Here is a 23,997-nt window from a genome sequence, read left to right on the forward strand (position 1 = left end):
TTCTGGTACTATGCCTAATAAAAATAGTTCTGGCTTATACAGTAATCTATATGTTGCCTTAACCTTTTTTCCTAACCTCAAATGCACTTTCGTCCATAATTATTTTGCTTTTCGACACGTCCACCACATGTGATAATATGTGCCCGGTATTTGATTACATTGCCAACATTTGGCGCCAAGTGTTTGAATTTTGATCACGTGGCCATGGGGCTGATACAAAGCTTATGTGAAACTGGCCCTAAGTCCCTTTTCTTCATGGCCGTTGTAACTTTGAACGGTCAATAAATCATCGGTCACCAACTGGTGGTCCGCGAGAATATTTTGGTGGTCTGCAGAACCATTATTTGCATTTTTATATTGCACTAAATCAGGGATCCTCAAACTACGGCCCCTGGGACGGATACGTGCAATGAACGCTGTGTTGCTGCAGAGAGTCTCCCCCTTCGGGGTCTTTTTGTATGGGTCAGAGTGGGGCAGAAATTCCAACTTGGGGTCTGCTTCAGCCTCCTGGTGGGGGGCTTTGGGCAAAGGCTGGAGGGAAGAGCCGCTGGTGGCAAAGAGCCGGAGGACCTCGTTCCAGTGGGACTGCATCATGGCCTGGAACTGGTTGACCATCTCAACCCACTGAGCCTCCAGGCTCCAGTCCCTGGCCTTGCCCTCCCGCAGGTCTTCCCTCTGCTTAGAAAGCCTATCCTCCTAATCCTCAGTGAGATGCTTCTGCTGAGCCTTCTTCTTGGCCAGATCCAAATTGAACTGAGCCGTTTTGCCAACTCTTTCTCCTGGTGGCTGCTTAGCTCCAGCAACTGCTTCCTATTGGGGCCCTAAGGAGCCCAGGCGGGAAGGTGAGGAGTGGTGAATAGAGGCCGGCGAGGCGCCTCTCGACGTGAGTGACACCAAATTGGCCACGCCCCCGGTCACATGAACACTTAGTCACACCCACCCAGCCGGTCATTAGGCAGATCATATTAGTGGTCCGCGGGATTTAAAATTATGAATTTAGTCACGTCCGAAGGATTGGTTGTAAGTCAAGGACTACCCACAGAGACCTCGGGAAGGTGGATTGAGGCAGTTGGACTGTGCAAATGTCTTGTTTTGAAAAGAGATAAGACAAACGTCTTTAAAACGCAAAGCGAGCAGGAGAGTCGAAAGCGCGCAAGGCAATCCCACACCACAAAACAGAGTAAAATAATCGTAGTTTTAATGATCGTTTCAGACTAAGTTTCTCTGTGCTGAAAATAAGAAAACAATTTTGTTCTTTTTTTTTTTTGAAAAGGGAAAAGGGGGGGGAAGCAAACAAAGGCAGGTAATAAATAAGTTAATAAATAAATAAATAGGGGGAGCGCTCTCTCGCTCTCTCTCTGTCTCTCTCTCTCCTAGCGCCCACAGGCTGGAAAAAATCTTCGGAAATTCACACCCCACGTGAAGGAGCGGCTTTTAGTGTCTTCTGGATCCTGAAAGCAAAGAAACAAAAAACAAAGTTGGTTAAGAGAGGAAAAAGCCACGCTTGGGAATGACACCATGTCAAGAGGGTATTTGTGGTCCCAGGAAGAGGGAGCATTTGCTAGGGATAGGACAGGGGTCAGCAAACCATGGCTCTGGAGCCGCATGTGGCTCTTTCATCCCTCTGCTGCGGCTCCCTGTTGCTGTTTGGCTCCACGTTTGATAGGGCTTTGGGTTAGGACAGATAGAGGAAAAAGGACGCCACACTAGGAGGAAACTCTATGGTGGGGGGACTGGAGTTCCAGTCGGCAGAAGAAAAAGGATGCCGCACTAGGAGACTCTATGGTGGGGGGGAACTGGAGTTCCATTCGGCAGAAGAAAAAAGATGCCGTGCTAGGAGGAGACTCTATGGTGGGGGAATTGGAGTGCCAATCAGCAGAAGAAAAAGGATGCTGCTCTAGGAGGAAACTTTGTGGTGGGGGAACTGGAGTTCCAGTTGGCAGAAGAAAAAGGATGCCACACTAGGAGAGACTCTATGATGGGGGAACTGGACTTCCGGTTGGCTCCAGAATTGAATGGGGGGATTCTGGTGAGGACCTTTGTGGCTCTTTGAGTGTTTAAGGTTGGGCTAGGCTAATGGTACCACATTACAAAAAAGATATTGTGACTTTGGGAAAAAGGGCAGGGAAGAGCAACTAAGAGGACCAAAGGCCTGGAGACTAAAACATACGAAGAGCGGCTGCAGGATTTGGGTTTGGCTAGTCTAGAGAAAAGAAGGACTAGTGGGGACATGATAGCAGTATTCCTGTGTTTGAGGGGCTGCCCCAAAGAAGAGGGGGTCAACCTCTTTTCCAAAGCACCAGAGAGCAGGACAAGAAACAATGGATGGAAAATAATCAAAGAGAGAATCAACCTGGAATTAAGGACAAACTTCCTAACAGTGAGGATAATTCACCAGTGGAACAGCCTGCCACCAGAAATCATGGGTGCTCCATCACTGGAGGTTTTCAAGAAAAGACTAGCCAGCTACCTGCCTGAAATGATATAAGGTCTCCTGCTTGAGCCGGGGGTTGGACTAGAAGATTTCCAAGGTCCCTTCCAACTCTTGTTATTCTATTCTATTCTGTTGCTAAGTGAAACCTTGCCCCATTTTATGACATTTCTTGCCACAATTGTTAAGGGAATCCTCAGTAGTTGAATTAGTAACCCGGTTGCTAAGTGAATCAGACTTGCCCATTGACTTTGCTTGTCAGATGGTGGCAACAGGGGATCACATCACAAGAAGTTTTTGGGGTAAGAAGTGAAATGTTTTCAAGAAGAAAAAAAAAGAAAAGAGTGCCGTTTTCTTTTGAAAAAGCACCTTTGGGACATAACCAGAATAGAGCCGAAAGGGACCCTGGAGGTCTTCTAGTCCAACCCCCTGCTCAAACAGGAGATACTATACCATTTCAGACAAGGGGCTGTCCATCCCTTCTTAAAAACCTCCAGTGATGGAGCACCCACAATGTCTGGTGGCAACTTCCGTCCCACTGGTTAATTGTCCTCACTGTTAGGAAGTTTCTCCTTAATTCCAGGTTGCTTCTCTCCTTGGTTAGTTTCCACCCATTGTTTCCTGTCCTGCCCTCATGTGCTTTGGAAAATACATTGACCGCCTCCTCTTTGTGGCAATCCCCCAAATACTGGAATACTGCTCTCATTTCACCCATAGTCCTTCTTTTCTCTAGAATAGCCATATCCAATTCCTGCAAGCGTTCTTCATATGTTTTAGTCTCCAGGCCTTTAATCGTCTTAATTGTTCTTCTTTTGCACTTTTTTCCAAAGTCTCAACATCTTTTTTGTAACAGGGTGAATAAAACTGGTTGCAGTATTCCAGATGCGGCCTTACTAAGGCTTTATAAAGTGGTACTAATACTTCACATGGTCTTGATTCTATACCTCTGTTTATACAAACAAGGATTCCATTAGTTTTCTTGGCTGCTGCCGCACACATCTGGCTCATGTTTAAGGGATCGTCCACTAGGACTCCAAGGTCCCTCTCACAGTTGCCGGTTTTGAGCCAGGTCTCCAGGTCTCCCCTAATCTGTACTTTGCACCTTTGGTTTTTTCCTGCCTAAGTGTAAAACCTTTTTACATTTCTAAATTAAAGACAGACTTCCTTGTAGAAATAATGAGGCGTGAAAGAGGATCGTTTTAAAAGTGGCTTTTAACACAGGAGGTCCTTGTGACAAAAGGTGAAAGTTTGCAAAGAAAAGAAAAGCTTTTGAATCTGATCAGGACTAATTTTGAACTTTGACAGCTATTTCCGTAACTGCTTATTCCCTTGAAATAACCCTGGTTTGTTTGTTTTTTGAGTGTCCCTTTCTCTTTAAAGAGCTAATATTTGCATTTGGGTGTGAGGGTCAACTTCTGAGTAGTGGTGAGATCCTGAACGTAAAACGGAAGCTCACTTTTCTACTTTATCTCCAACGTGGGTGTTGAAATACTGCGGTTGTAGATAATTCTTTATTTTTTTAAAGCAAATTCAGAATAGAGCCAGAAGGGACCTTGAAGGTCTTCTAGTCCAGCCTCCCTGCTCAAGCAGGAGGTGATATATCATTTCAGACAAGTGACTGTCCAGGCTCTTCTTAAAAATCTCCAGTGATGAACACCCCCCCACACACACAACTTCTGGTGGCAAGCTGTTCCGCTGGTTAATTCTCCTCACTGTTAGGAAGCTTCTCCTAAATTCCAGGTTGCTTCTCTCCTTGGTTAGTTTTCATCCATTGTTAGTAACAACCCCATCACTAACTTGACAACTGCAATGATTCACTAAACAGATGTGGCAAGTGTGGCAAATATGGCAATTTTATGACCAAATGTGGTCATAAAATGGGTCAAAACTCACATTTATTTATTTGTAAAATTTATTAGCCGCCCATTCTTTGCCAGATGATAATTCTGGGCAGCTTAAAATAATATTAACTTGACTCATTTTGGAGGACGTGAGCTTTTTTATTATAATCCGGGAAGGGAACTGTATTTTCTTTTCTCGTAAATGAGGGGGGGGGATTCCTTTGAATAAGCTTAAATCGTGGATCAAGAAAATAGGATCGGACTCACCTTTGCATCCCATCCCACTGACGGATCCGATCCGGTCCAACCGTCGTCCGAAGCAGCTCGATTCCCTCATGCTTTTGGCTGCCTGAATCCCCCTCATGTGTTTCAGCAGAGCCGTTCGGTCGGAGTAGACGGGGAAATCATCGGCTAAGGGCTGATCGTTCAGGTCCTCTTCGGCCTGGCGCTCCCCCTGGGTGTCAGAGTCTTCGGGGTTGCCCTGTAAGTCCTCCATCAAGGCCACTTTCTCCTCCAACCTCTCCAGGAGAACCTTGAATGGAAACCGAGAAGGTTTGTGTCAGTCACAGAATATGGCAGCTATGTCTATTGCAAAGAAAAAGAACCCATTGTCTTTGTAGAACATTAAGGTAAAGGTTCCCCTCGCACACATGTGCTAGTCGTTCCCGACTTTAGGAGGCGGTGCTAATCTCTGTTCCAAAGCCGAAGAGCCAGCGCTGTCCGAAGACGTCTCTGTGGTCATGTGGCCGGCATGACTCAACGCCAAAGGTGCAGGGAACGCTGTTCCCTTCCCACCAAAATTAGTGGTCCCTATTTTTCTACTTGCATTTTTTACGTGCTTTCGAACTGCTAGGTTGACAGAAGCTGGGACAAGTCACGGGAGCTCACTCCGTTACGCGGCGCCAGGGATTCGACCCGCCAAACTGCTGACCTTTCTGATCGACAAGCTCAGCATGTCTTAGCCACTGAGCCGCCACGTCCCGTAGATAAGACTAGATAAGTTATTAGATAAGGTAACTAATGGCGCCTTAAATTGAATTCTCACTCGATACTAGCATCCACGTTTTTCTATCCTGCTAAACGTGATTTCAGTTTAGCAAGAGATGGCTGTTCAGGCCGCTTTATAAAGCCTCAGTAAGGCCATATCTGGAATGCCATGTCTAATTTTGGTCACCATATTACAAAAAAGATGTTGAGACTTTGGAAAAAAAAGTGCAGAGAAGACCAATTAAGATGATTAAGGACCTAACACAAGAACGGTTGCAAGAACTGGGTATGGCCATTCTAGAGAAAAGAAGGACTGGGGGGGACATGATAGCAGTGTTCCAGTATTTGGGGGACTGCCACAAAGAGGAGGCGGTCAACCAATTTTCCAAAGCACCAGAAGGCAAAAAAAGAAACAATGGGTGGAAACTAATCAAGGAGAGAAGCAACCTGGAATTAAGGAGAAAGTTCCTAACAGTGGGGACCATTAACTAGTGGAACAGTTTGCCTTCAGGAGTTTTGGGCTCTCCATCACTGGAGGTTTTTAAGAAGAGAGTGGACAGCCACTTGTCTGAAATGGTATAGCATCTCCTGCTTGAGCAGGGGGTTGGACTAGAAGGCCTCCAAGGTCCCTTCCAGCTGTTTTCTATTCTGATTCTGGTAGTTAAAACTGCCCTGCAGAGTCAGGAATTTGCCATTTTGAAGCAAACTAGAGAAAAATAGACCTGAAGCTGGCACTTCTTGGGGCATATTTGACTGTCCCCAATGTTGTTCCCCCTGTTTATAAGAACCCCCCCCCCTCTTTTCCTCTGTTTGGGATCCTTAACTGTCGATGCTCCCACTCTGCCTTAAAGTAAAGGAAGGGGAGAACGTGTGTTTTTCAGGAGTTTCTCCCCATGTTTTACAACACCTTTAACATTGGTGCTAGTCAGAGGTGGGTTCCTACCAGTTTGCACCAGTTCGGTAGAACCGGTTCGTCAAATCTACTGAACCGGTTAGAAGAGGTTCCACCAGTGGACCCGGAAAGCAGGCCACACCTACAGAAGAGGTTCCAAAATTTTTTGAAACCCACCACTGGTGCTAGTCCTGCTTCCTGGAGCCCTTGAGAGCAACGCCAGTCCTTTCTTTAGAGTAACAGAGTCAGAAGGGACCTTGGAGGTCTTCTAGCCCAACCCCTCCTGTTCTAGCAGGAGTCCTTATTCCATTTCAGATAGAATGCTTGTCCAAACTCTTTATCTCTGGCTCAACACCCCAGCTTTTTCCGCCGAAGGTGAACACCTCCTTCCCACATCAACTCCCTGCTTCCGACGGAGTCGGCCAATCTGGGTATTAAATCGACTGCTCTCCTCTAGGGTAGACTGCTCCTGAACCTGGATTCCCCTAGGCGTCATAGCCCCTCAAAGGATTCTCACCTCTAAGAGACCTGCAGCTACTGCGAGGCAGAATAACAGGAAGAGTTGGTAGGGACCTTGGAGGTCTTCTTGCCCAAGCAGGAGATACCTACGCCATATCAGACAAAAGAAAATTCCTGCCGAAATGACTTCCAAGGCCTGCTGGATAATTCCCCAAGTCCAGATGGAACCCCAAGAAGCGTGTTTCTCTTACCTCCATGTTTGCTAGCTCTTCAGCCGGGCTGAGGTTATGGATGGGGTGAGCCGCCGGATGCTGGAAGCCGAGAAAAAACAGCAAGGAGACCATGATGAGGAATGAACCCTTAGCATCCATGCTTGGCGATCGAGAGTCGGCTGTTTTCAGAGCGGGCTTCTTAACCTTCTCTCTCTTCCAAGGAGCCTCGGTTTTCTGTTGGCCTTTTTCCCTCCCGCGAGTTCTTATATACCCTTCGAAAAGCCAGCTCTGCTTTCCTGGGTTATCTGGAGCGCATTCCAGAGCCAGGGCTGGCATGCCGTGTTTTCCCAAAAGAGAAGATTCCCTTTATTAGGTGTCACGGGGGAAGCGGCTGTTTTGAGAGGCATGCGAGTCACAAGTCAATGATTTCATGTTGCTGGGATGTCCGGGTTGATACCAACAAGTGGAGATTACAAACCATCCTCGGCTGGGCATTCTTCACATTTCCTCCACCCCCACCCCCCATTTCAGGTCCATGGCCTTTGTGGGACGATGGTGTTTCGTTTTTCCCAAATGGGAGAAAAGGCCTCCCGAAGAAAACTTCCTTGTATAGAAAAGGCACTAAAGAAGGCAGGCATTTTAGTGTCCCAACGCCGTTTATCACTACCATATATGGCCTATTCGAGGGACGTGGTGGCTCAGGGGCTAAGACGCCTGAGCTTGTCGATCAGAACGGCCGGCAGCGCAGTAGTTCGAATCCCTAGCACCACGTAACAGAGTGAGCTCCCGTTCTTTGTCCCAGCTTCTGACAACCTAGCAGTCCGAAAGCCCGTAAAAAATGCAAGTAGAAAAACAGGAACCACCTTTGGTGGGAAGGTTCGGCGTTGAGTCATGCCGGCCACATGACCACGGAGACATCTTCGGACAGCGCTGGCTCTTCGGCTTTGAAACGGAGATGAGCACTGCCTTCTAGAGTTGTCAGGCTTTTAAGGCGATTCGTTACTGCAAAACGAATTATGGAACGCAAACTATGTGGCATGCCGAAATCAGAATCAACCCAATTGTGTGATCTGTGGAACCCCTTAAAAACTACATGGCAAGGTTAGGTTGTTGTGCGCGTGCAGATGCAGCCTAGGAATCCAGCTGCTTCCCAATGCTTGGGGGAAACCGCTCCTCTTTGCAGGTAGAGTGCTTCTGAAGATGGAGGATCTTATCTTAAACTAATCAAGGAGAGAAGCAAACTAGAACTAAGGAGAAATTTCCTGACAGTTGGCACAATTAACCAGCGGAACAACTTGCCTCCAGAAATTATGACTTCTCCAAGACTGGAGGTTTTGAAGAAGAGATTGGACCACCATTTGCCTGAAATGATATAATGTAGGGTTTCCTGCCTGAGTAGGGGGTTGGACTAGAAGACCTCCAAGGTCCCTTACAACTCTTGTTATTCTATTCTTATTAAAAATGCCAGGAGGGGGTCTGCAACGGGTAGGTCATTATCTATCCAGCCAGTTGAAATTCAAGTAGTCAGAACAAAATAACAGAATTGGAAGGGACCTTGTAGGTCATCTAGTCCAACCCCTCATCAAAGCAGGAGACCCTACACCATTTCTGACAGACGGCAGTCCAGTCTCTTCTTGAAAGCTTCCAGGGATGAAGCTCCCACAACTTCTGTTCCGTGGGTTGATGGTTCTCACTGTCAGACAATTTCTCCTTATTTCCAGGTTGAATCTCTCCTTCATCAATTTCCATCCATTATTATTCCTTCTCTGGCCTTCGGGTGCTTTGGAAAATAGCTTGACTCCCTCCTCTCTGTGGCAGGCCCTCAAATATTGGAAGATGCTATCATAGCAATAGCAGTTAGACTTATATACCGCTTCATAGGGCTTTCAGCCCTCTCTAAGCAGTTTACAGAGTCAGCGTATCGCCCCCACAGTCTGGGTCCTCATTTCACCCACCTCGGAAAGATGGAAGGCTGAGTCAACCTTGAGCCGGTGAGATTTGAACCGCTGAACTGCAGATAACAGTCAGCTGAAGTGGCCTGCAGTACTGCACCCTAACCACTGCGCCACCTCGGCTCTTAATCAATTCGCTCTTTATCATGTCTGTTCTATTCTATTCAATTCTATTCTGTTCTTCATTCCAATATTCTAATCTAATCTATCTTGATATAATGTTTGTGAACTGTGTATAAAATGCCTGAAACATCTACAAGGTATTGGGGGGGGGGGAGGCTGGAAGAGGATTTTCTTCTTCTTCTAGTAAATCAATTTGTACATACTCAGTCATCGCATGGCATCTTACTTTCTCGGCTGAACTCAAGTGTAAGAATTTGGTCCCTGTAGCTCTTTGCCTGAACTGAATTCCAAGGAATTCACAATGAGGAAATAATCCCAGCTCAGTGGAATCAATCCAGCCAGGACAGAAATCCTTGCAATGTGATGGGCGTTGATGGCTGCCCAGAGCTTCGGTTTTACAATCAATAACAGCAATTGGGAAACTTGCCCAGACAAATGGAAGACGCAGGTAGTTGGGGGCAATATGCTGACTCTGTAAACTGCTTAGAGGGGGCTGTAAAAGCACTGTGAAGCGGTATATAAGCCTAAATGTGATTGCCATTGCTATTTAGCACTCAATGGAAGACGCAAATAGTGCTGTGATTAATTCTCTGCTAGCGTAAGCCGCTGCATGTGGAAAGGGCCCTTCCGCATGCAAAACCAGTCAACCGCTAAATATCGGTGTCGGAGGCACTAAACAAGGAGGTGGGGGGGAAAAGCAAGGAAAACCTTGTGGCGGCTCATTTATTTGTACCAACGGCCATCCTGGGTTGAGGTCAGTTATGACCTTGAGGGAGAAAAGGCCAGGGGGCCTTGGAGGTCAAGGGGGAGGGGGGGCAAATCCGGTTGAAGCTGGACAGAGAGGGAAACGGAAGGAGTCTGTGTGTCTGAGTTGCTGGGTGCTCTCCAAGGTGCTAAAACCATTGATCTAACTCACACGGTCTTGCAATTCGCTCTTGAGCCTAGCAAGCATCACCCAAACTTGTAGAGGTGCGCGACGTAGTGTGAGAAATTTGAGTCGGTCCTTCCTCGCACTCGGAATGGACCACACCTAGTTCTGCACACTTCCCTTTTTATAGTTGCTTTTCAGGACTCCCCTCCTGTTCTGACCTAAGCTTCCCAAAAGCACAAAGCCAACCCCTTGTCCCACTAAAACCCCTTTTATTTAGTTTAAAGGGAATCCCTCTCCAGCAAAGTCCCGGCCAACAATCTTTCATGAGATTTCACAACTGCAGAGCTTGATCAGGCTTGGAGAGCTGCCAGGCCGATATCTTCCAAACGCCACGCTTTAACAGCAATTATTTGGCAAGAAGTCAGGAACAGATCTTTAATGAATTGAAGTAATTGTCTCCTGCAAACTCCCCTCCCCTTTCGCTCCTCTTTATCCCCTATGTGAGGGGCCATTCACCGTCCACCTGTGGCCTTATTCCCAAGTCAACCTTTGTTCCATAGCTGTTCCCTTCGTCTGGCTGTGCATGCACACACTGGGAACAGGCTCCAGCTGTTCTTCTGTCCCACTGATCTCTGACTCCAAAGATAGCTGATAACTGCCATCTCTGCCTCTGACACAGAGCCCTCATCAGAGCCTTCCCCAGACTCCAGGACTGGCCCATCTTCCCCCCGCCAACCTCCTCACTGTCTGAATCTGCTACCAGATCTGCTGGCGGGCCATAACACCTCCTTTAGACAAAGAACCAAGTCTCCATTTCTACAAAACCTTTATTGATGCCCATGACAATCAGATTTGATCCCCGTGATTGTGGTAAAAAAAGGTCTCCATGACTGGAGGGGCTACAGTGCTTGAATATTGAAAGACTGAATATTGAATAGAAGAATTAACATTGAACGTTAAAGGGTTCTCTACAATATTTAGAGAGCGTGGAAAACGGAGTGCATCTGTTCGCAGGAGATGGAAAGATGACATTTTTCCAGATGTTGAACAGTTCATAGCAAGGACTTTCTCATTTGTTTACTTCTGGAGGAAGAAGGTGAATCTCAGCTTCTTCGTCTCCTCCAGGGACCTGAAACAGAAAATTAAAAAAAGGAATGAGTGAAGGGGCTCCATCTTTCCTGAAGGCAGTAAGGATTCACAGTTTTTAGATCCACAAATATCAAAAACCATCCCAGAATATAGAAAAAAGAACAGCTATGAGATGCAAAATGCTTTCAGGCAGAAGAGCCTTTGTGTGACACGCTTAACATGGAAAGGAATATAGCTGAGTGAGACAGTAACCCTCCCACCTCGGAAAGCAGAATCAGAATTTAACAGAGCTGAGTCCTTGAAGGACATCTAGTCTACCCTGGCAAGAACCTCGTGCAGAATTTGTCACATCCATGTTAAGTTTCCCCTACAATGACTTCGTTCTTTTTCCACCAAATGGAAAGTGACCTTTGGAAGGCGAATTCTTACTTGTCGCTTTCTGGATTCTAGAAACCTCCTAGATTCTGTTAGGATTTGGAAAAATATCTATCTATCTATCTATCTATCTATCTATCTATCTATCTATCTATCTATCTATCTATCTTCTATCTATCTTATCTATCTATCCATCTCTATCTTCTATCTTCTTTTATATCTATCTTTTTCTTTCTATCCATCTATCCATCCATTTATCTTCTATCTATCCTCCTATCTATCTATCTATCTATCTATCTATCTATCTATCTATCTATCTATCTATCTATCTATCTTCTATCTACTTCTATATCTATCTTCTGTCTATCAGTCTATTTATCTATTTATTTATCTAGCTATCCAGCTATCTATCGTGTGTGTGTGTTCGTTCCAGCATAAATCTGGACTCTGAAATTTCAACCAAACTTGGTGCACAGATGGCTTACTCTCTGGAAACTCCTCAGGATCTGTTTCCGTTAAGATACAGCCTGTTGTGGCTTAAAATGGCTTCTACTGTACTGCCATAAAATGGCTTCTACTGTGTAGCGCAGTGGCGTTGCCACAGTAACAGCTTCGCATTATTCCATAAGGGGGCTCCCTCTGGTAAGGGGGAAAACCCAACATTAGAAATTACATTTGGTCGTGACATTTTCCCCCTATAAATAAATACCCGGGCAATGCCGAGTTATCAGCTAGTTATTGGGGGGAGTCACAGGAAACAGAAGGGGGGGCACCCTACTTGTGGTAGATATTATACACCAATGGAGGTGCTGGAAACTTGATTCCCCTGGTGTGGTTGGTTTCAGAGAGCTACTTTTGCATGACTTTTTAATGGGACCCAAAATCCAGAGTGTCCCCTTGTGTGGGATGCTTAAACCGCCCTGTATGATGAAGCTCTTAAAAGGGACCTACGGGGTTTGTAGGGCTGGCAGCCGAGTCCCGTCTGGGTCCCGATCCGGTCGAGCCTGATTCCGAAGCATCCGGAGAAGTACCTCCTCGATGCGACCAGGAATTTTCTCCATTGTGCCTGAGAGAGGGAGGGATCTTGGAGTTTGGGCAGGTGGGAAGGAATAATCTCGGCGTCTTCCAAGTCAGGATAATCGACATCTTCGTTTGCGCCGCCAGCATCATAGTCCGGATGTTCCAGATCTTCCTCCTGCCGGATCTTTTCTCGCAGTCGATCAAGGAGGTGCTAAGAATGGTAGAAGGGGAAAATGTGGACATACTTAAAATTGAAATCTCTGTCTCCCTCCCTTCCTTCCTCCCTCTCTCTCTTCCTCCCTCTCTCTCTTCCCTCCTCTCTCTCTGTCCCTCCCTCTCTCTTCCTCCCTCTCTCTTTCTCTCCCTCCCTCCCTTTCTCCTTTTCTCCCTCTCTCTTTCTCTCCCTCCCTCTTTTTCTCACTCCCTCTCTCTCTTTCTCTAACTCCCTCCCTCTCTCTCTTCCTCTCCCTCCCTCCCACTTTTTCTTTCTCTCTTTCTCTCCCTCCCTCTCTCATTCTCTCCCCCTCCCTTTCTCTTTATCTCTCTCCCTCTCTCTTTCTCTTCCTTTCTCTCCCTCTCCCTCCCTCTCTCTCTCTCCCTTTCTCTCCCTCCTTCTCTCTTTCTCTCCCTCTCTCTTTCCATTTCTCCATCTCTCTCTCTCCCTCCCTCTCTCTCATTTGTTGCTTAAGCTCTTTCCGAATTATAATAATTGAATGAGATTCTAGTCCTCATGGTTCTGGGTTTGTCAAGCAGAGAGTAGTAGAAGGCTGCCTTACTCTCAGAGCATCTACATTCACGGGTTGGTAGGTGCCCTGCCTCAAGATTGGGAGATCTCGTTTGATGCCCCTGGACTTTCACCGAGCGGGAGACCTTTGCTCAGCAAAAGCCTCCATCCCATTCACGCCCTTATTTACATTTCCTGTTTCTTAACCACCCATCTCTCTCGGAAGATGCCCCACGCCCTCAACTGCATGCTCTTCCTCGGCCGAGAGAAGTCCTCTTAGGAGATACCTCCTCCTCCTCCCCCCTGCCTCCTTACCTGTAGAGCTTGCAAATCTTGGCCAGAGGGACTCCACGTCACTGGATGAGCCCAGCCTGGCCCGGCCAGGAGGAACCCCACGATCAAAACGAAGGAATAAGTCAGGAGTAGGCAAGCCATCTTCTGTGCTGTGTCTCAAGGCCTGGGTGATGTTTGTGACAGGGTAAGCCCTTCTTTTTATAAGGCCCTCGCAAGGGACTTTCTCTCTGCCTCAAGCCGGCTGAACTCCGGTGACAAAGGCCACCAATCTTGATAAGGAAACTGGTTCTAACTAGCCCAGCTAGCGGTGGAGAGTTTAGGCAAAGCTGCCTTTGGATTTCATCCCCCCCCCCCTCTCCTCCCCTCATCCAGGAAAGCAATTACGGTTATGTTGTTGAGCTGCCGAGCGCAGGGCTGCCATTAAATCTCGCATCTCGGGGATGCCAGCTTCCTCTGCCTTACCAAGCATCAAAGAAACACACATAGACATATTTTTATTTTATTTTATTTAGTTTGTCAAACATGTCAAAGATAACAGGTAGAGGTATAAACATAACATTCGTTGCTCTTCTCTGCACTCTTTCTAGAGTCTCCACATCTTTTCACCACGATGTAGAACAGATGTGGAGACTCTAGAAAGAGTGCAGAGAAGAAAAAACAAAGAGGATTAAGGGACTGGAGGCTAAAACATATGAAGAACAGTTGCAGGAATGGTTTAGTTTGATGAAAAGAAGGACTAGGGGAGACATGATAGCAGTGTTTCAATATCTCAGGGGTTGCCCCATAGAAGAGGGAATCAAGCTATTCTCCAAGGCACCTGAGGGTAGAGCAGGAAGCAATGGGTGGAAACTAATCAAGGAGAGAAACAACTTAGAACTAAGGAGAAATTTCCTGACAGTTATAACAATCAGTGGAACAGCTTGCCTCCAGAAGTTGTGAATGCCCCAACACTGGAAGTCTTCCCCCCCCCTTTTTTTTTTCTTTTTATTATTCTTTTCTTTTTTGTTCTTTATTTTTTATTATTTTTTATTATTTTGTAACTTCTAATCTATTTGGTTTCAATATACTCCAGACTTTGCTTGATAAAGAACGATGCCGGGAATGGGACCTGGGAAGTCGGAAGGGGGTCAGGGAGGGGGGTTCAGGGGGTGGGTGGGGGGGAGGGTGGAAGTATAGACTCAATTTTCAGAACAATGAATGCACTTGGATACTGTTGCTTTTTTTTTCTTTTTTTCTTTTCTTCTTTCTTTTCCTTTTATTTTTCTTTTGTTTTAGTACAAAACAAATAGACCAATGAATACTAGAAATACACCGAAGCGAGGTGTAGAGGGAAAGAAGAGGGGGGAATTAGGAGTGAGTGAGAAGGGAATGTAAGGAGGGTGAGATGGTGGGAAGGGGAGAAAGGAATGGCTGAGGGGGAGGGGAAGTAGAAGAGGGGATTGTTGGAAGGGAGAAATGAAAGTTGGAGGGGTAGAAGGAAGGGTGTATGTAGGATAGAAGTGTTATGAGTTGTTTATTGCTTCTTTTTTTTTAACTGCACAGTATTTAAGTGATTGTATAAAGGAAAATGAAAATGTAATAAAAGAATCTTTGACAGAAGTTGTGAATGCCCCAACACTGGAAGTCTTTGATGTTGGATAGCCATTTGTCTGAAACGGTATAGGGCTTCCTGCCTAGGCAAGGGGTTGGACTAGAAGACCTCCAAGGTCCCTTCCAACTCTGTTATTGCATTGTATAAATACGGTGTATGCGCAGTAATAAAAAAATAGCTTTTGTGCATGCGCAGAAGTAAAAAAAACAAGATGGCGGTGCCTAGAACCGGTTCAGGGGCGTGGCCAGCTGAGTTACTACCTACTGAGCCGAACTGGTCCGAAGTGGTGGGAACCCACCTCTGCATGTGTTTCCCTGAAAATAAGACAGGGTCTTATTTTCTTTTGACCCAAAGCGCTTGGCCTTATTTTTGGGGAGGTCTTAATTATTTTTGAGGTGCAGGAGGCGGTGAGCGTGGTCACTTCATGGGTGCTGCTGTGTTGCAATATCTTTGGGGGAGAGCTTATTTTAGCCCATGCACTCAAAAGCCCAATTGGGCTTATTATCTGGGGAGAGGTCTTATTTTCGGGGAAACAGAGTATGAACACAGTAAATGGGTACGAATAAATGGGGACAGTAGGACAGAGATGGTGGGCACGCTGGTGCGCTTATGCGCGCCCCCTTTACGGAACTCTTGTTGAGAAGGAGAGAGCATCACCTATTGAATGTCCATTTGGATTTGATTTATTTATTTTATTTTTTATTTTATTGGTTTGTCAAGCATGTATGAGAAAACAAGTATAAGTATGAATATAACAGATAAACATATAAGTATAAGCAAGTCTAAGTACATACATAAGAAATGAGTACAAATCAATGGGGACAGTAGGGCAGGGACGGTAGGCATGCTGATGCGCTTAGCATGCCCCCCCCCCCTTACAGACCTCTTAGGAACGGGGTGAGGTCCACAGTAGACAGTTTAAGGTTAAAGTTGTGAGGGTTTGAGGATGCAACAACAGAGCCGGGTAGAGCATTCCAGGCGTCGACCACTCTGTTGCTGAAGTCGTATTTTCTGCAATCGAGTTGCTCTTGGAGGCTGGGGAGGGCAAAAATGAGCGAAAAATGGGCTGTTTTTTGCTCATTTTTGCCCCCCACCATCCCCTAGGAGCATTCTACAAGCCTCCTAAAGCCTATGCATGGAATTGTTTTGACAAAAAAGGGCCCGTTTTGGCAGGTCTGCACAGTGCAAAAACTTTTTAATTTGCCTCTTCAAAATCTTGGTGCATCTTATACTCTGAAAAATACAGTATATATATATAGATTTAAGTTTCAGGTGCCCCGGCAGGCTGAGGGAAGCTTGAAGCATGAAGAAAGGCCTCTTGAGCATCCACAAAGAGCCTCCCAAGGCACCTGCATAAATCCTTTCAGTGCCAAGAGGCAACTTTTGCCTTTATTTATTTATTGTTTTCCATCCATCCATGTCTGTCTGTCTGTCTGTCTGTCTGTCTGTCTCTATCTATCTATCTATCTATCTATCTATCTATCTATCTATCTATCTTTCATCTATATCTAGCTATCCCTGATCAATCTATCCATCCATCCATCCATCCATCTATCATCTATATCTATCTATCCATCTGATCCATTCATCCATCCATCCATCTATCTATCTATCTATCTATCTATCTATCTATCTATCTATCTATCTATCTATCTATCTATTTATCATTTATATCTAACTATCCATCTGATCCATCCATCCATCCATCCATCCACCCACCTACCTACCTACCTACCTACCTATCTATCCATCTATCTATCATCTATATCTATCCATCTGATCCATCCATCCATCCATCCATCCGATCTATCTATTTATCTATCTATCTATCTATCTATCTATCTATCTATCTATCTATCTATCATCTATCTATCTATCATCTATATCTATCCATCTGATCCATCCATCCATCCATCCGATCTATCTATCTATCTATCTATCTATCTATCTATCTATCTATCTATCTATCTATCTATCTATCATCTATATCTATCCATCTGATCCATCCATCCATCCATCCATCCATCCATCCATCCATCCATCCATCCATCTGATCTATCTATTTATCTATCTATCTATCTATCTATCTATCTATCTATCTATCTATCTATCTATCTATCTATCTATCTATCTATCATCTATCATCTATATCTAACTATCCATCTGATCCATCCATCCATCCATCCATCCATCCATCCATCCATCTATGCAGAGAGAGAGAGGGAGGGAGGGAGGGAGGGAGGGGACAGCAGAAATCAAATGAAAACAATAAATAAAGGTGAAAGGTGCCTCTTGGCACAAAAAGGGAGCCTTGGGAGGCTCTCTGTCGCTGCTCAGAGGCCTTTCCTCATGCTTCAATCTTCCCTCTGCCTGCCCTGGCATCTGAAATTTTAATGTTCTGCATGAACTTGGTGGAATGATTGAGCCCTGCAGCGATTCTCATGAATTCAAAATGGGAAGGGGGGAGGATTTGAAGGTTTCTATGAATCCAGCTGTTCTCTCTGGCTTCCTGTTGCCCTTCTGCCCCCCCCCTTCCCCCCTTCCCTCTACCTGTTTTAATGGAGGCTCCATTCTCTTGTCATCTCCAGCCTGGTCAAGCTTCAAAGGGCACGCTCATTATTTATATGCTAATGGAATAAACGGGGAGCTAGCCAGGCACAATTATTTTAATTAGGAGAGAGTGCCTTTTATGAGCAGGGGAAAATACATCTCCGTGGCTGGCCCTGCTTTTTTTGTTTTAATTGAGAGTTTTCTGCAAAAGGTTTTCATTTCCCTCCGGGTGAATTTAGGCCAGGTGTGGTGCACTACAGGATACTTTGAAGGTCTGGAAGAAGCGAGAGAGTGGGAAAATAAATTTGGAGAGGTAGAAACCTGAGTGGAAGCGCTTGCATTTAAACCAGAAGTTGCAATGGCAAAAGATTCATTTAAGCAGAGGTGGGATTCAGCCGGTTTGGATTGATTCGGTTGAATCCGTAGCTCTGACAATCAGTTTTTTTTTTTAAATTATTTTGTTTACATATTTTAACTTCTTTTAGAAACAAGGTGTTGCCCATGTTTTTTCCCCCTTAACGTCTTCTCATGTGCATAGTTCCTTTTACATCACGTTTTCATTTTCAATTCCAGCCATCTTATTTTCTTTCCCTATTTTCCATCTTAAGTTTAATTTCTTCTTTATAGATAAACAATATCATTGTTTGCCCCCTCCAAATTAATTCAATGTAACATTTCATTTCCATTTATTGTTCTATTTTACTATAAATAACATATATTCTCAGATTTAATTTTGGTTTTTTTTGGCATTTTATATCTTAAATGCACTTATGTGAATTAATTAATGGTAATTTGGACTTTAAATTTGGTTAAAAACCCATAATATAAAAAAAATACCAATTTTTTTTTTTTAATGATAACTTTGAAGACAATTTTGCCTGTTGTGGCAAATCATGACGTCTAGGAGTTTTTTCAATATTTTATTTGTTTTCAGCACACCAAAATACATGGAAATTAGATTAAAATAATCAAACAGCTTTTTAGTCGCAGATCTGTGTTAGCTGAACTCTGCCTTGTTTATCATTATTTCAGGTAGTAAAACCTCATTATTCGGGTTAAATTGCCCTGTTGGCACTTTGTGATAAATAAGTGGGTTTTGGGTTGCAGTTTGGGCACTCGGTCTCTTAAAGATTCACAATCACAGTCTTGGCATAATTCTCTCTCTTTTTTTCTTTTTTTGAACTGCAGTTGATGGATGGGAGCTTAGTAGCTGCTCTGCTACACTTCACCCCTTCAAATTGTTTAGGTTTAAGGAAGCGAGAGAGTCTGAGGACTCAATGAAGGAACACCTCTCTTCTTGCGCAGCCTTCATTCCTCCCTCTCTTGAATCCCTCCATAGAAAATCTTTCTCCGGTTGGAAGAGACAAAGTCACTTCCTCACATTTCTGCATCTGTCATTGTTTCTGCCAGAATTGTGTTCCCCGGTCCAGGAGTTTCTCCCTTTCTGTATCACAGGATTTTGCCCACCCCATTTTTAATCCCCTAAACGTGACCTCTTGTTCTGAAGCATCAGTGGTGGGTTGCTACCAGTTCTGATCGGTTCGGCCAAACCAGTAGTGGTTTGACGGCCTGCGTCCCTGGAACTGGCAGCGAACCAGGCCTGCCACGCCCCCGGACTGGTTCTCCGGGGGGGCACCATAAGTGGTGCCATCTTGTTTTTAGCTTCTGTGCATGGCTGTGGGTGATGGAGTTTGTAGTGCAGCCTGCTCAGAAGGGAGGCAGTATTGAAGCTGTCCTGTCTTCCAAGGGAAGTCCTAGACTGCATCAACAGAGGGATAGAACTAAGATTGTGTGAAGTGTTAATACAACTTTATAATGCCTTAGTAAGGCCACACTTGGAATACTGCATCCAGTTTTGGTCGCCATGATGTAAAAAAGATGTGGAGACTCTAGAAAGAGTGCAGAAGAGCAACCAAGAGGATTCGGGGACTGGAGGCTAAAAGGAGGCTTTTTGAAGTTTACATTTCAGCATATTTTTTTATGGCAGAGACATTCTTTGTCTGATCCTTCTCATGAGTCCCGTCCAGTATGGTTGAACCTCTGGCATAGCCCTCATCTTCCTCAGAGCGCACAAGCCCCACAACCACACCAAGGTAGTGCTTCACACTGCAAAGGCAAGCCAGGGTAGTACCAATCATCCTAGGCGCCTTGGTTGCAGTCCCAAAACCACTGGAGCACCACTGGAACCCCCATAGGCATTGACACATTTGCCATCAGTCAATTGCAGAAGGCGGCTTTACTAGGAACTGCTTCCATCCTGCGACGATAATCTGTAACACCATCAAACACCCAGATTTGCCTATCCCAGGTCCTTGGTAAGGACTCGATAGGCAGACAAAAATGCCAAAGCCAGACTGAACATCTGGCTGACTGTGAGATAAATAATAAATAAAAATAATAACATATAACGTAAGAACAACTTATAACCTCCGATGTTACCTGAACAGTTCCTAGGTCCTTGTTTAGGACTCGAGCTGTTGAGCTACCAACCAGCCCCAAAGGCTATGAATCTCACCAAAGATTAACCACATAATAATAACGTTCAGTTGACTGAGTTTCATGTTTAATGAATAAAGTATTATAATAATAAAATACCACTGATTGTTTTGGTTGAAATGGAGAAGCCCAAAGAGATTCTGGGAACTGTAATTGAACAAATTGCAAAATCTAACATACAGTATATGACCATCACAAGTATGACGTTGTTAGGATGTATATGCAATCACGTACAAATTAGCGTGGCTTGTTCCCCTGGATTCATTTCGCACAATTACGTTTTCACGAGGTCGATCCTCTTTCCTGGTTGGCCCGAAGTTAGACCCTTCAGAAGAGTTTCGTCTCTGTCACAGAAACACACACAGACACACCTTGTTTCCATTTCAAAAAACCGAGCTGTTTTTTCCCCCCTAAGGGATGCTTCCGGGGAGGACAAAAAAAAAATACACTTGGCATTTCCTGTACATGGAGGTTCTACTGGAGTGCCAGGGGATCCCTCTGCGCAAACAACCCGTAGGACAGATGCTCAGCCCCTCTGAACCAGCTTCCCAAAGACTCAACGTGCATGTGTGAATGAATCCTTCTGGATCAGGTGCTCTCGGGGTGGGGTTGGGAGAGACACGTTTGCAGAGGGGATGACTTGATGCTGCTGCGGTGATGATGATGAGGGTCTTGGGAAGATGCCGCTGGTGTGGGTCTCGGCTGGAAAGCCTGTGCAGGGGAAACAAAACAAAACAAGTAGTCCTCGCGTTACGACCGCAACCGAGCCCGACATTTACATCGCTAAGCAAAACACTTGTTAAAGCGGGCTTTGCCCCCATTTTCGTCCCCATTGACTTTGCTTGTTGGAAGGTCGCCAAAAAGGATTGTGTGCCCCCCCCCCCCGGACACTGCAACCATCATAAGTACGAGTCGGTTGCCAAGCATCTGAATTTTGGTCATGGGGTTGTAAGTATGAAAAGGGGGTTGTAATTGTAGCGTGAAAAATGGTCGTCTTTTGTCCGTGCTGTTGTAACTTCCAACGGTCACTAAACGAACTGTTGTAAGTCGAGAGCGGTGTATATTTAAAATTCTTGCTTGGATAGGGGTAGTGTTGGAGTGGTGTGGTGGCCTAGAGATGGAGCTCCCGCCTCACAATCAGGAGACCCTGAGTTCTATCCTGGGTAGAGGCAGATATTTCTCTCTTTGGGTACATTGGGAATATATCTGCTGAACAAAACTCTCCATTGGCAACAGGAAAGGCATCTGGCCAGTAAACATTCAGTTCCATTCAGTTGCCCTGACTCCACCTGCAAGGGATTTCAGAATCATTGAAAGAAGATGATAGGGGTTGTGTTGGGTTTGTGGCTCAGATTGAGGAGGACAATCCAGGTAAAGCTGACCCTGTTCTCACAAGGAAACCTGTCGATTTCCGGATGCGCTTCAAGGTGCTGTTAATCACCCATAAAGCCCTACATGGTAGTGGATCTGGATACTTGAGAGACCGCCTTCTGCCAATTACCTCCCTGCGACCAATAAGATCACACAGATTGGGCCTCCTCCGTATCCCATCGGCCAGCCAGTGTCGGCTGGCAACTACAAGGAGGAGGGCCTTCTCAGTAGTCGCCCCGACCCTTTGGAACGAACTCCCCGTGGAGATTCGTACCCTCACCACCGTCCAGGCCTTCCGCACAGCCTTGAAGAACTGGCTAGCCCGTCAGGCCTGGGGATGAAGATAGTTGCCCCTCCCGAATGATGAATGCATGTTGGTTACTGTTTTTATTATATGTGTCTTTGTTATTGTCTGTATTTCCCCTTCCCCGATTTTATGTGAGCCGCCCTGAGTCCCCTCAGGGAAAAGGGCGGCCTACAAATCTCAATAAAATCAAAATCAAATCAAAATCAAGGAGACCACCAAGAGCCTCTTTGGAGAACTGGCAGTCTCTCAATTGGAAGAAAGTACCGTATTTTTCGGAGTATAAGATGCACCAAGATTTTGAAGAGGCAGATTTTTTTAAAAAAGTTTTTGCAGTCTGCAGACCTCCCAAAAATGGCCTGTTTTTCACAGAAACAGGCTCATTTTATGTCAGAAAAGGGCATGCATAGTCTTTAGGAGGCCTATAGAATGCTTTCTGGGGGATGGGGGGGGCAAAACTGAGCAAAAAACAGCCCATTTTTCACTCATTTTTGCCCTCCCCAGCTCCCAGGAGCATTCTGGAAACCTCCTAAAGGCTATGCACGGCCATTTTGATGAAGGGGGTGAGGTTTCGGGAGGCCAAAATTCTGTATTCAGTGTATAAGACGCACCCAGATTTTCAGCCTCTTTTTTCAGGGAAAAAGGTGCGTCTTATACTCCGAAAAATACGGTAATACATCCAGAGCAGGGACTCAGACAGAGAGACAGTGGGGAACCTCCTTCTGTTGGTGAGAGTCTCTGCATCAGCAATGTTCAGTGATCCGGGCAGCTGGCAGAATTGCTCCAGAAACAGTCCACCTTGCCGGAAAGGCCCCCACTTCTGATCTGGTGGCAGGAGATAAGGATGCTCTGTCTGTCCTGCAGCCATCTTTTCTTTTGGATCTTTGGCCTGCCACACTTTCTATTTTCTATTGTGGGAAAATGGGAGGGGGAATTGTAGGAGTGAGATGCAATGTAGCCATAACAACATTCTTTCTAGAAAGCCAAGGTCATCCTTTGTCTCTGCACCTCTGCACCTGACCGGAACTGGATGGGTGGAAGCTGCCAGCATGGCAGTGGGAGATTGGACCATGTGATGGACTTGTGGGTGTGGAGGGCAGGATGTTGAACTTTCATCTGGGTGGGGAAAACCAGGAAGCTTTCAGATTCGGAGTTTCCCAGTTGTGCCAACATGTCTCTCTTAATAAATTGGAACTTTGAGCAATACTTTGCCTTGGACTCTGATTTACTTTTGGATGCTATTTGGAACCCTGACATTAACCCGAATCTGACAGCTTCCCCACCTAGTTGAAAGTTCAAGATCTTGGCCCCACTTGGAACCCTATGAAGAAAGTAAGTATCTAGTCCTCATGGTCTGAAGTGAACGGAACACTTTAAGCCAGATCACTGGAACGGATTCCTGACTCTGAGTGACAGCCAGGCTGCCTGGTCTGAGGCTGGATGGGCTGGGGGGGGGGGGGGGGGCTTTCTGCCCATCTTAATTAGTTGCCAACATGTAACTTTTTTTTTTTTGGACTCAAATGACATTTCCAGCCAGGGACTCACCTGCTCGCTTGGAGCTCAGCATCCCATCCCGCTGAAGGCTCCGATACGGTCCAGCTTGGCCCCGAAGCAGCCTCGTGACGACCCCTTTTTGCTCCTAGACTGGTGCCTCCTGGCAGAGCTGAGCAACTCTCTCAAAAGCTGCTGGAAATCGACCGGATGCTCCTCCAGGCTTCTAGCCCACGGGAAGACCACGTCTGGCTGGTCCAGGGCTCCAGCCATCAGGGACTCCTCCCGGCCCTGGTCCATCTCCTCTGCGCCCATAGGGGGCTCCAGGTCTTCCTCAAACAATGAGGATAAGCTCTGCAAGCAGGGGGGAGGAGGAAGAGGAAGGAGGAGGTGAGGTGGAGGAAAAGAGGAAGGAGGAAGAAGAAGAGAAGATGGAGGAGGTGGAGAAGAAGAGGAGGAGGAAGAGGAAGAGGAAGAAGAGGATGAAGGAGGCAGTGGAGAAAGAGAAAAGAAGAAGAGGAGGAGGAGGAAGAAGAAGAGGAGGAGGAAAAGAGGAAGAGGAAGGAGGAGAGAGGAAGGGGAAGGAAAAGAGGAAGGAGGAAGAAGAGGAGCAGGACAAGGAGAACAAGAAGAAGAGGAAAAGAAAGAAAAGTAGTAGTAAGAAGATGAAGAAGATGAAGGAGGAGATGGAGAGGAGGAAGAGGAGGTGGAGGAGGAGGAGAAAGAGAAAAGAGGAAGGAGGAGGAGAAAGAGAAGGAGAAGATGAAGAAGGAGAAGAAGAGAAATAAGAAAAGAAAGAAAGGAGTAAAAAGATGAAGAAGTGAAGATGAAGGAGGAGTTGGAGAGAAGCAGGAGGAAGTGAAGGAGAAGGAGAAGAAGAGAAAGAAAGAAAAAGGAAGGAGGAGGAGAAGATGGAGGTGGATA

At 45.7% G+C, this 23,997-nt stretch overlaps 3 protein-coding genes across 3 annotated transcripts; all 3 read right to left on the bottom strand.

Moving 5' to 3' along the window:
* Positions 1-1,181: 1,181 nt before the first annotated feature.
* Positions 1,182-7,067, bottom strand: LOC106552502 (natriuretic peptides A-like). Its single transcript, XM_087702121.1, has 3 exons — positions 6,862-7,067; positions 4,540-4,804; positions 1,182-1,451 (listed from the first exon to the last, which is right to left on the bottom strand). The coding sequence occupies exons 1-3, from the start codon at positions 6,979-6,981 to the stop codon at positions 1,435-1,437; spliced, it is 402 nt and encodes a 133-aa protein (XP_087558247.1). The 5' UTR covers positions 6,982-7,067; the 3' UTR covers positions 1,182-1,434.
* Positions 7,068-12,142: 5,075 nt separating this feature from the next.
* On the bottom strand, positions 12,143-13,411 carry LOC148042554 (natriuretic peptides A-like). Its single transcript, XM_087702431.1, has 2 exons — positions 13,292-13,411; positions 12,143-12,463 (listed from the first exon to the last, which is right to left on the bottom strand). The coding sequence occupies exons 1-2, from the start codon at positions 13,409-13,411 to the stop codon at positions 12,143-12,145; spliced, it is 441 nt and encodes a 146-aa protein (XP_087558557.1).
* Positions 13,412-23,142: 9,731 nt separating this feature from the next.
* On the bottom strand, positions 23,143-23,464 carry LOC106552503 (C-type natriuretic peptide 1). The gene has a single exon (XM_014070797.2). It carries the CDS (start codon positions 23,386-23,388, stop codon positions 23,143-23,145), a length of 246 nt encoding a protein of 81 aa, XP_013926272.2. The 5' UTR covers positions 23,389-23,464.
* Positions 23,465-23,997: the final 533 nt, after the last annotated feature.

Source organism: Thamnophis sirtalis, unplaced genomic scaffold, assembly GCF_051295495.1.
Source record: "Thamnophis sirtalis isolate CommonGarterSnake01/CBP01778 unplaced genomic scaffold, rThaSir2_p1.2 scaffold_15, whole genome shotgun sequence".
NCBI classification, from domain to species: Eukaryota; Metazoa; Chordata; class Lepidosauria; order Squamata; family Natricidae; genus Thamnophis; species Thamnophis sirtalis.